Source organism: Culex pipiens, chromosome 1 (assembly GCF_016801865.2).
Source record: "Culex pipiens pallens isolate TS chromosome 1, TS_CPP_V2, whole genome shotgun sequence".
Classification (NCBI taxonomy): domain Eukaryota; kingdom Metazoa; phylum Arthropoda; class Insecta; order Diptera; family Culicidae; genus Culex; species Culex pipiens.
The window spans coordinates 34,463,353-34,476,030 of NC_068937.1; the positions used below are offsets into that span (position 1 = coordinate 34,463,353).

Sequence of the window (12,678 nt, forward strand, 5' to 3'; positions counted from 1 at the left end):
TTTGGCTCGATTTTATGCGGGCTTTTCACGATTAATTTTAGGTTTTTTTTCAAAATTATTGAGAAATCAATATTATTTCAAAAAATAGCAAGTAGTCCTTCAAATCGACGTCGTCGTGCTATCTTGTCGCACCCGCCATTTTGACGTTCCGAGAAAAACGCGTTTTAATGTTTGACCTTGAATATTCAAAAACGAGAGCACGCAATGTAAACAATAACAAACACGTTTTGTTTGGCTCACCATTCTGTGCATTGTCCCAAAGTTTGGTTGAAGTTGGTTGCTGGAGTCCTGAGTTATAATTACAAATGTTTACAGTAGTCTAGCTTGTACGTGCGACAAACGCATCCTGACTTTCCTGGCCTGAAATCCCTTTGGCCATTTGTCGCACTTACATCAATTTTCATGGAGTGACAAGATAGCACGACAAGATTGAAACTACTTTTATATGTAAAGTGACAAAAATGCACGGAGTTTTTTCGGTTTTTGTTGAATATCTCAGGATTGAAATCGAATTTTGGGGATCTGTGAAGGTCAAAAGGTGAGGCATTGTGAGCTGCACAAAATGGCGTTCTTAACTCAATTTGGCCCAAAATGCACGTACGACAAGTTAGCACGATGGCGACGAAATATTGAAACTTTTCTTTTTGTATTTTCAAAATTTTAAAGTCAATGCTGACATTTGAAAAGCTCCACAAAAATTTCATTGTTGTTCGAAAATTAGGGCAATGATCCTTTATTGAAATGCTGCATTATAACAGAAGATTTGGAATTTAGGATTCAGCCGATGCTGGGAATTGTAAAAAAAAGATTCAAAATGACACACATTCTACAGTAGTAGACGTGCCTTCCAAGCTGCAGTGCTAAGAAACAATTATTTCAAATATTTACTGTTAGGCACCAGTGACAAACCGTCGCCTCACGTTTCGAATGTAGGTATGTTTCGAAATGTTTACAAACTGTAACGTTTTGTTAGTTTTCTCTCTCTTTATTTCATTGTTACCGGTTTCCTGTTTACATGATACTGCGCAGTATTTTGTGTGTGTGTGTGTGTGTGTATGTGTGTATTTTAGTTTTTTTTTCTCTTCTACAAAAAATATATATTTTTTTACACAATTACGTAAGGTCATCTTTTCAGTAGCATGTTTTTTTCTTCTTTAAATTTTATTTCACGTCCTTCGGCGAGACTCGTCCTATCGCGCGGGGGGTTTTGGTGATCTATCGAGTGATGAAGAAATTTTCTGGAGTTTTTTTTGAAAAGGTCCAATAAACCAAGTTTCCAGTTTTTGCTTTTTGGGTGTTTTTTGAAACTGCCATGAGTCAGGGGTATTGAAAAACACCCAAAAAGCAAAAACTGAAAATTTGGTTTATTGGACCTTTTAAAAAAAACCCCAGATTTAAACACACGCAAAATAACCTAAACAAACTTTCTCTTTTCTACAAAAAAAAATTATAACACAAAAATACGCGTTCCCCCTTTTATGTTTAGCATGAGTTCTTACGGTGTAGTTGTTATGGCCTGTGTGTGTGTTTGTTTGTTAAATTTAGGTGCGTTCCTAATGCCTACTGGGAAGCAATCAACGCTCTTTGTTTTGTTTTCGTGTTGGCGCACTTCGCTCGCGCAATCCATGAATATTTTTTAATAATTTAATTGGTATCATTTTTGGTTAGTTTTGGCTTCAATCCAGGACTGAAAAGTAAACAACTAAAAACACGTCTTAAACTCTAGGCGCTTCTTTCACTAAACGTAATGATTTTTTTTTTGCTCAATGATATCAGAAATAGGAGGTTCTTCTCACACGAAAATAATCAGTCAAAAATGTTAAAATAACGGCGAATTGTTACATGAATATCACCAGTGAGGAGGTTGTTTTCTTTTTTGACACCCAAACAAAGAAGGTTGAATTTTCATCGAATGTCAGACTTTTTTAGCTCGTAAAAATAACAGAAATGCAAAAAAAAAAAACAATTAAAAATTAACTGCTTTAGGCAAGATTTGAGACCGAACTCTTTGATTGCTACGCTGCCTCTCTACCATGGCGTTACGAGAACATTGCGCAGTGGAGAGGCAATATGTAACGATGTTGTTTGCATCTGTGGTTTCTCTCTCTCTCTCTTATTGTTTGCAGCTGTATTGGTGAAGTGTTGCAACACACATTGGATGACAGAACGGCTGTCAATCAGTGTTAGAGCATTGGATGTCAGCGGTTTTTGGTTTGGGTGCAGGAAGAATTACGTGAATCATCTTAAGCAGTCGGAAAGTTAACATACAACATGCAACAAAAGTGGTTAATCGCAGTGTTTTAAAAAGAAATAAATATAACAAACGAAAGGACTTTCGCTACGGCATAGGCTCGCTCGCTCACTCGTTCGTTCAAATATATAGTTTGGCTTCGGTGAGTACGGGGGTTGTTGTTGCTGGTAGTGGTTGTGCGGAAATTGCCGGCCCTGGCCCGGTCTCATCAACAGTACGAACCGATGTAGCTGACGGAAGGCGTTTTGGCGTACTGTTCCGGCAGCGAGATCGGCTTCCAGTACCACCAGTTGTAGATTACTATGTGTAAAAGAAAGGGAGAGCGATTAGTAAAACGTCGAGTTGAGCCACTTACGGTCACTTACGGCTGTAGCTGGCCGGCAGCCGCACCGACAGCGTCCGGCACCGGTGCCGGCACTCCTGCGTTGGCCGCAGCAGAAACGTCCGGCTGCCGTACGCCTGGATGACGAACATGTTGGCGCACTCGGCGTCCGGGATGCGGTAGGGGGGTGCCTGGGCGCTGTCCACTAGCAGGTACCGCTCCAGGCTGACGCCGGTCGCGGGCAGCCGGGCGGGCCGGGGGAAGATGCTGCGCAGGAGCCGGGCCGGGGCCATCCGGTTGCAGCGCCACACGCTGTGCGACTCGACCGGCTGGGACGCGTTCACAAAGTGCCGGAACAGGTCGTCCAGGTTGCGGATGTCGGCGTGGGTGGACTGGATCTTGTACGCGTCCTTGGTGAAGATGGACCGGTGCTGCTCGTACAGCGCCTGGAGCCGACCGATGTCGACGAGCTCCTTTTGGGTCTGTGGGGAGTAGAAAGTAGGCGTTTTAAATCAACTCAGTTTAGCCAAATCAGTTTGTATCATTTTTCATAGCGTTACAACTCGGAAGGCACGTCGACGAAACAGTGAGAGAAACGTGATTGAACATGCTTTCCCCGAAGAATTCTGCAATTCTTCACAGATTTGGCAGCAAAGCTGTCCCGTTTTTTCCGGTTCATGTTTTGTTTACAAACATTGTTGTGACATTATGACTGTCAGGTCCCTGTAAATGTTGTAGTGGAATTGGTCAGGTGTTTTTGAACTCTGATCATATCTGGATAGCTTTAGGGAGGTTCAGGGAATATTCTGTCGATATGTGGTGATGTTTCCTGGGCCATCTGTAGACTTCCGGGAGGAACGGACGATGGGTCTGTGTTTTTTTACCTCATATAATATCCGGATAGCTTCAGGGACTAGTCTACTAATAGTTGCGGATGATGGGTCCATCATCGTAACAAGGCACAGGTCAGTTATTTTTTAACACAGATCACATCCGGGTAGCTTCAGGGAGGTTCAGAGACTAGTCTACCGATATGTGGGGAAAGTGGGAATGTTCTGGACCATGGGTGTACCGTCGTAACAAGCAAAGGTCGGTTATTTTTTAACACATATCATATGCGGATAGCTTCAGGGACGCTGTCTTCAGACTCATGGGAGTTACGGCCGAAGGGCTGTAACAAGGCAAAGGTCAGTATTTTTTTGAATTCAGATCGTATTCGAATAGCTTCAAGGAAGTTCAGAGACTAGTCTATCGATATTTGGTAATGTTATGGGCCACCTGTACACTTCCGGGAATTGCGGACGATGGATCTACCGCCAGATCAAGGCAATGACCATTGGTTTTTGAACTCAGATCATAACTGAATAGCTTTAAGGAATTTTTTTAGCTAAACGAAAGTGATAATTTTCTGGGCCAACTGCAGACTCCCAAGAGTTACGGACGATGGGTCTACCGCCGTAAAAAGGCATAGTTCGGTGGATTTTGACCTCAGATCATATCCGGATAGCTTCAGTGAGGTTCAGGGACTAGAAACTGGATTGTAAATCCAGTACGATGGGTGGTCCGTCTGACTTTGACTCACCTTAAAAATGTACGGATAATTGACGGTGGCGTGCTCGACGGTGGTAAAGTCCAGCACGTTGGCCACATCGGCGCACGGATCACAGTTCAGGTTCTCCACCTGGAAGTACGGATTGGTGAGCAGGCAGCTCTCGTCGTAGTACTCCGTGAGCGACGGATAGTTGGCGATGATGGGCACGGTGACCTTGCGCCACACCCGCATCCCCGGATAGATGAAGCTCTGGATGTTCCGCAGCACCACCGTCGAGACTTCGTGCTTGTACGAAAACACGATAAACAGCGTCAGCAGGACGAAGATAAAGTTGATGATCTTCTTCTTCCGCTCGATGACCGTCTTCAGCAGAATTCGGCTGGTGTTCTTGTCGAAGATGTAGTTGATGATGTTGTTGTTGTGGAAGTAGTGCCGCACAAGGTAATTGTTGAATTCCGCCTCGCTGATCTGACCCCGATTCGCCGCCAGTCGGCGCAACCGGTTCAGATGTTCCACGTACCGCCCGATGATCTCATTCTTGTCGCGCAGCTCGCCGAAGCTGGCCGTGTCCAGGATTTGCTCGTCCATCTCGGTGCGCTCCGTTCCTCCTGCTGTCATCTCCGACGACGGTCAGGATGTGTCCCAATTCTTGCGCCACACCTTTGCACCAAGCTATTGCGGAACTAGCGAAGCGCAATTCACGACAAACGGACCGCGGACGATGATTGCACAATTATTTTTAGCATTTGCAGTGAGTTGGAGGCTCTTTTTCTGCGGTACGTGTGTGAATTCTGATTATTTTTTCACCTTTTCGTGTATTTTTTCGCTCTTCGCCTTCGGGTTGTTTTATCAATGCAAAGCTTGAACACTCATCATCTTGATGGCTGGTGCTGGAGATAAATAAACAAAAAATGTGACAGCTCCGTTGACGTTTGCTTTTGTTTTCGAAAGGGGCTAGTCGCAAGATAGTTCAGATGGGAAAGAAGTTGTTGTTAATCCCGCCTTTTTTGCTGAGGGAACCAAAGCAAAACTACGAACAATCAAGATCCGGAACAATCGGCATAAACCTGGGCTCGAAAAGGACATCGATTGGAAACTCGGAACTTGGGTATACTTCAATTCGAAGGCCATCTACGCGATGCTGGTGAAGAAGTTCGATAGATGTTGGCAGAAGGATGTGAAGATCGTCATCGGGGACATGAACACTCGTATCGAAAGGAAGGAGATGTACAAACTGTCACAGGGCACGACACGATGGAAACGGACATGACGTCAGTTAGCCGAATTGACGTAATGTTTTTCCTGAAGCAGTCGAAAACGATTCTTAGTGTATCAGCATGTTTGTTAACACCAACTTTTTTGCAATCAGTAACATAACCAAACTCTTCAGCACCCTCAGAAAACGTCATACCATTACAAACTTGTTGCCAAATCTTTCCCCGGAAGAAACACATCTCCAAATCAAACAACCGAAGTCTTACGGTAAAGTGCTGGCACCACTGCCGTCCTGTCAACCCCAGGCAGGAACTCACCGCCGACTCAGTCGTCCGTCATTTCTTCTCGCTTCTCGCGCTGTGAGTGCCTGTTTTGTTCGAGATTCGCCATCAGTTTCGGTCACTCGTCGGATGTGTTGAATTTACGGTCGTGCTTTCCGAGCGAAAATCCGCAATTTCCCGGGCCCATTTCCGCGTCCCGAACGTCTCGCGCGTGTTCCGGAAGTGTTGCGCGTGTTTTCCGACCAGTTCCGACCCGCCGAGGTAGGTTCCAGCCGGTGAAAAGCGTGAAAATATTTCACGCACCGCTGTGCAGCCAGGAAGATTGCTTTGCTGCTACTTCTTCTTCTTCGTTGGCCTGCTGTTGGGCCTGCTCTTTCTCCTGTTGCTGGTTGTTGTTGTTGTTGTTATTGGTGTTGCTCCTTGTGTGTGGATCTTGATGGGTTTGTTGGGTGATGTTATTTGAATTTAGTTAACGGTGTGTGCGTGTAGTTTAACCCCCCGCATACCAAAACAACAACCAACACCACTCTGTAATCAGCGGGTTTGTTTACACTGTGAGAAATTCGAGCCTAACATTTCATTAGGGCACAAAACCAAAAAGTAAACATTCGGGATTATTCCACTTTTCCACTCCATAGTACACTCCCTACATGCCCTCCAAGAATCAGATTGATAGCAAACAATTTCCTATTGAAAAAATCAAAAAAACAAAAGGGCACATAACAATGTTCACTCCAAACCAGAAAAAAAGTTCAATAGTGCCCTTATCTTTTTCGTTAGTTTTTCGTGGTTAAGGAACTTTCTATGTTATAAAGTGAACTTTTCATACATTCTTAACACTAATTCTCTTCAAAACAAAGTTTGGTTAACGTTTCACCAAGGGTTTCTGCAGAAAAAAAAACTTCGTCGAAATACAATATTGAATACGGCCCGCGGCTGCTGTTCAGTACACTTTTGAAGAATTTTAATGTTTCACATACCTTATCTGCTCCATTCGATCATAAAACTTCACCAATTATCAAAATTTCCACTGAATTCCTCATTATTTCTAACTAAACAAAAGGGCCCATAAACATCATTCAAAACAACAATCCGGTGACAGCGCTTTAGTGCCCTTTTAGTTCTCTTAGAAATTGCATTTAGAAAGGGCCCATTATGAACAGCAGTTGGAAAGCTAAAAGGGCCTAATAACGAGATTTTTTAAAATTATGAGTTTTATTGCGAAAATCAACATAAATTAAGAAGCAGTAAACAGGGTGGCCACTCAAGTCGGGAAATCGGGAAAGTCGGGAAAAAGTCGGGAATTCGCCAAAATCCGCAAAAAATCTGGAAAAAGTCGGGAATTTGTAATTTTTTGTCAAAAAGTCGGGAAAAGTCGGGAATTCTGGGCATACTTGTTTGAAAATTATGTTTCAACTTTTGAACAATTTTAAAATTGAAGTCACTCATTTCTGCTTTAGTAACTTTTTTTAAATTTAAAGTTCTTTTGACTATTTCAATATATTTGAGTATTGAAAAGCTGTTTTAGACATTCAAAATGAATATTGGGGTCTTTGACACAGATTTTCATAATATTTTTCTATGAATCAAATGATCGCTATTATTTTTTGTTCATTAAACAAGAGGTAAAGTCAATGAAAAACTAATATAAAAATAAATCCTAATAGATTCTATTTAATTTTGTCACATAAATTGAATATTTGAAAACAGATTCCTAACTGAATGTGGCAATGTTTTTTTGTAAATATTATTAATTGTTAAACTAAATTCATTAAGTAATTTAAAATATGTTTTTTTTTCCAAATGTTACCCTTGAACTTTTTTTTGTGAGTATGTGTAAATTACCTACCATAAATAAAGCTTTATTTTCAGTTTTTGAAAAACTTAATTATCGCATAAAATCCAAAATTAAAAAAAAAAATTACGTTTTTAAAACATAAAGAAAATTTTGAAAATGCAAAAAAAAAATCACGGAAATTTTGAGTTTTTTTGCAAAAAAAATTGTTTAAAAAAATAGTCTCATCAAACATTTTGCTTAAAAAAAGTGGGAAAACATACAATCATATCAAACTGAATTTTAATTGAAAAAAACAAACAGTTAAATACTGACCACTAGATAAATTAGCATTGATTAAAAAATTCAATATCAGAAATTACAAAATTAAAAAGGGAACTTGGCAAAAACATTTTGTTATGAATACCTTGACATTTTTCTAAATCCTTTAAATGAATAATAACAGCGATTATGTTTGAATCATTCTTTGGTTTAAAATGATGATGAAGTTTAAAAAAATAGGATCGAGATTTTAAGTTCAGTTATCTTTAAGTTATCTTTAATTCTGGAAAAAAGTCGGGAAAAAGTCGGGAATTTGAAAATGGAATTTGAGTGGTCACCCTGAGTAAAGCAGAGTTGAGGATAATGGTGTGTTTTATCGAATCATCAGTAAAAATACCATCAGTCATGCTTATTTTTTAAATAGGAATTGAAACAAGTTGTCCATTTTTTGCAAGCGATTTTCTCGAATCGCGGTTTTTGCTTTTGTGCCCTAATGAAATGTTTGGCTCGAATTAGTGTTATTAGTTGTGGGTGTTTGATGTTTGTACCTCCTTAATGATAACCTCACGGTCTTAACATCACAGTTAGTTCACTTATTTATTTCTGAATCAATTAATTTTTCCGTACAATAATTGTATGCGTGGTTTTCTTATATTATATTAAAAAGGTCAAAGTTGTTATGCTTTTTTAGTTTAGACATTAGTTCTAAATTTGAACAGTCACAGTTTAAAATGTGCTGTTTTGAAATTTTGTATATTATCTCTTTTTTTTGTAATTTTACCTCATTTTATAAGGAATAAGTAAAATAATACGTAACAGCTAAGTACGGAAATTGGAAGAAACGCGGTCAAAAAAAGTTGACTATTCATTTCGTGCATGAAAAAATCATAATTTTTAAATTAAAAAATCCTTCTACACTCAAATTCTTGAATTCCTTAACTACTTAAGTTTTAAATTTATTAGGTCAAAAACTTAAAATAAATAAATTTGGAAAACTTAAAAAATTTTAAATTGTCAAATTCATAAATTCTTAAATTCCTGATTTCTTAAATTCTTAAATATACAGTGTAAACTAACAGGATATCGTTTCAATAAAATTACAATTACAATTAAATTATTAAATTCAAAATTCAAAAATCCTGAAATTCTAAAATTCTTAAATTCTTAAATTCTTAAATTCTTCAATTCCTAAATTCTTAAATTATTAAATTATTAAATTCTTAAATTCTTATATTTTTAAATTCCTAAATTCTTAAATTCTTAAATTTTCAATTCTTAAATTCTTAAATTCTTGAATTCTTGAATTCTTAGATTCTTAAATTTTACTTAATCGTTTAATACTTTAAATTTTAAAAAATACAACTGTAAAATTCTTAACTTCTCAAAGTCTTAAATTCTTAGGTTTCATTTTCCATAATTTCTTTCATTTTTTCAAATTCTTGAATGCCGCCATTTTTGTCGAGATCTCAAGTTTTAAACAAATCTGACATTTTTAGAGTTATATTTTGGGATTGAGAAAAAAAATTCTATGCTGGTTTGGAAAAAAAGAACAGTTCTCAAGTGATTTTTTTTATAATCTTTATTTTTTATATTTGAAATTATAATTGATATTTATATTTGTAGCATTATTAATTTTTTTATGTCCTGAACTATTTTAATTTTTGAAAGTTTTTCATTTTGAATCTTTTGAATTTTAAGATTTTGAAATTTTTGAATTTGATTGTTTTGAATATCTGAATATTTGATTTGTGAATTTATGATTTTATTTAATTTTTTATTTTAAAATTGAAAGTTTTTTTTTTATTTTTCCTCTTTTGCAAATCCATTGTTAGAATATCGAATTGCATCAAAATGAATTATAGTACAAATTATAGTTGAAAGGAACTCCAAAACTCGATTAGGTTATAAGAAATGCGGAACTGTCGATTGATTATTTACTAATAAAATAAGTTGAAATGAATTGAATTATTTTAAAATTTTTGGAGTTCCTAATTTTAAAATACTTTTTTTGTTAATTTTTTATTTCTCAATTTCTGTGTAATTTTTGAATGTTGTTTTTTTAAATATTTTTTTTAATTTTAGAAATTGTTGTTGCCGGGTATGATTTTTATTGCACCAAAAGTGCAGAAAATCGCTGGCAACAGTGTCTGCGCCACATTCTGAAATACCGCGCGGGGTGTTGTCGAAATGTTCAATTTTATTACATCGAATACAATATTATTTATACATTTCAACTTTCAAGCACTGCAAACGTGTACCGCGCGAAACGCCACTTTCCGTTTCTGTTCCTTTTCGGCTGCTTACCGCTTAAGGTGAAACGGGACGTCAATGCTTGGACAACTTCTGCTCAACTCAAATAGATTTCTGAACTCGACAGATTGCTTGCTATTGATCTATTTAGCGTAAACAGATGAAAATGTAGGTATTTCAAGTATTTAGCATTTTTTTGATAACCTTTTTCATATCCTGCCCAAATGTCGTTCAAAGTGTTCAACTCTCCAATGTGACGATGATTTGCGTACCAACTTGATAGAAATAGCAGGCTGGTATATTTTTGTTTTCATTTTCAACCCACCAACCAATAAACGGGTTTCGCGAGGCAGAATCACCACCAGCACCAGCCGGGTCCCGCACTTGTTATTCGATGCTATCAATCAAGTTAGTGTACACACAGCGGCAAAACTAAACAGTTTCGATTGGCTCTCGAACATACAACCCTTCGGAATCAAAAAGCTTTTTTGTGCTGCTGCTGCCGCGCGGCGCGTTGTATATCAATTATGATGATGTTTCCAGTTTTTGCCCGAGGGTAGAGAGGTGGTGCCCAGATTGATTTTATTGGCGATGATCAGCTTTAATGAAGAACGGTGGTTCATGGCGGGACGAATTGAGCGCGTTTTCGGTTTTCGTCACTCGGTCGGTTCTACAATCGTCGTAGCACAATAATTGTTTAACGGCCAAACGGCCGGGCTGGCAATGTAAACAGAACATAGCAAAACAACAACTGAACTTTTCGTTGGATTGATAACGCACCGTGAATCGTCGGGTAATGACGTCAAAACTGATTATGTTGGGCGTAAACGGACGGTGATTTATGGACAATTTTGTCTGGTTTAGGATTTTGAATTATTACACCGTGGGGCACAAGTTTGGGCTTTGTTTTTATTTTAAAACAGAGTATGAACTGTTTTCATATCGGTCAGCCTGTTGCATACTATAAATTCCAAATTCTTCCTAAGGTATTGTTTTACTAGGGCGCAACATCAGACAGTCTGTCAATAGCGTGAAGTGTGCATACTTGAGCGTTTCAAGCGAGTCGTCCTAGTCCTAGAAAGAACTCAATGATTAAGGGGCCATCCATAAACCACGTGGAAACATTCTCGGAATTCTAGACCCCTGAAAAAATATGCTTTACAAAAAACATGCAATGCTTCAAGCTGCTTGCTTTCTGTTTTGTCATGTTCCGAAACAACAAAAAAATAAAAAAGTGGGAAAATCATCAATGAGTTTAGGGTACGTTATCCATTAGTGGACCCCTTTCCTATAGTGGACCCTCTGAAGGGTTTTTGATGAAAAATTCAATAAAATCACAATTTCAAGCGTGTTGTTGTCTACAAATCTTTTATTTGGCATGTTCAGCATCATTTAGAACAATGATGACTTACATTGAATTGTCCTTTTCACCAAAATAAGTGTTTTGAGTTCGACATCTGAAATCAGCCATGGCCACTAGCATTTTCACAACAAAACTGCATTTATATTTTATGATTGAATTAACCATCCAATCATTTTTTGACTGATTTTTCAACTTCAGCAAGTCGAAATAATGTAAGTTTAAGGATCTTTACTAAAATAAAGCGAAGAACTGACATTTTCGAGCAAAAATAAGGGGGGTCCAATATAGGACAACGAAAATCCAAACTTTTCCAAAAGTGGACCCCTGTTAATTAAACCTTCAAAAATGATGAAAACTGTGTATTCAAGCAAAAGTTTCTCTAAAACATACAATAAATGCTTGTTGTTATCAACCTAAACGCATATTTTTTCAATTATGAGTATAAATATAGCTGTTTTCATGTTAAAAGTACCAATAATGCTGAAGCCGTAAGAATTTATAATTAATCAAAACTATAGTTAATTGTACTTAACTGAAGCACCATAATTGCAGTTTGAAATGATATTTTATAATAATAAATCAATAACAAAACATTTTTTTTCCAATAAACATGCGTGGTTTTATCAGCAACTGTAAACAATTCTATTGTTTAGTATCGGTCAACCATTTATGTAATTAATATGGAAAAATTTGCATCAAGATTACTTTTTTTAAATTATTTTTATGTTTACAGTGGTTTTTGAGACGTTTTCTCTGATCTTTTTCGGAAATAAATGTGTTTAAATGTCTGTTTGGTTTTTTGTTGTTTAAAGCCAAATTTGTTAACAAAAAATATTTGTTTATGATGAAAAGTGAGCAAAATCCATCTTTTATTCATTATATCTATCATTAGACCTACACCATGCATCAAAACATCAAATATCGGTTAAATTTGGTATAAAAATAACAGTTTGCCTATAGTGGACCCGGGTCCACAATCGGATTATGGACCCGGGTCCACTATAGGAAAAGGGGGTCCACAACAGGCAAAAAAAAATTTTTTTTCAATTGGCTATTTTTCTGCTCAAAAACAAATAACTGATGAAACAAATAGTCAAAATTGTTCGAAAGACTTCAGTTTTCATTGTTTTGTACAAAGGGTTATGAAAAAGTGCTTAAAATATTGAAAATTTGTGAAAAATGTGCTTCGGCTCTACTAGGGGGTCCACTAATGGTTAAAATACCCTATTTCAAAACATTTACTTGAGAAATTCCAATCGGCTGATAAGAAAATGAATTTAAAATTTGAAGCCCATAAAATATCACAGAAAACTTCAGGGAAGTCTACAGTTATGCTACTGTCCAAATTGTGCAACATTTCTATGAATTTACGATCATGTATGTCTACA

The 12,678-nt window shown here is 37.4% G+C and overlaps 2 protein-coding genes across 2 annotated transcripts in view; one reads left to right on the forward strand and one right to left on the reverse strand.

Annotated features, from left to right (window-relative positions):
* Nucleotides 1-1,527: 1,527 nt before the first annotated feature.
* On the reverse strand, nt 1,528-5,015 carry LOC120418127 (uncharacterized). Its single transcript, XM_039580404.2, has 3 exons — nt 4,156-5,015; nt 2,617-3,055; nt 1,528-2,551 (listed from the first exon to the last, which is right to left on the reverse strand). The coding sequence occupies exons 1-3, from the start codon at nt 4,741-4,743 to the stop codon at nt 2,460-2,462; spliced, it is 1,119 nt and encodes a 372-aa protein (XP_039436338.1). The 5' UTR covers nt 4,744-5,015; the 3' UTR covers nt 1,528-2,459.
* A 686-nt stretch (nt 5,016-5,701) lies between these two features.
* The window catches only part of LOC120418098 (nuclear factor of activated T-cells 5), a 100,367-nt gene continuing 93,390 nt past the window's right edge, over nt 5,702-12,678 (forward strand). The window contains exon 1 of the mRNA XM_039580367.2: nt 5,702-5,882. The gene's annotated coding sequence lies outside the window, so the exon portion shown is untranslated. The remainder of the gene's footprint in view (nt 5,883-12,678) is intronic.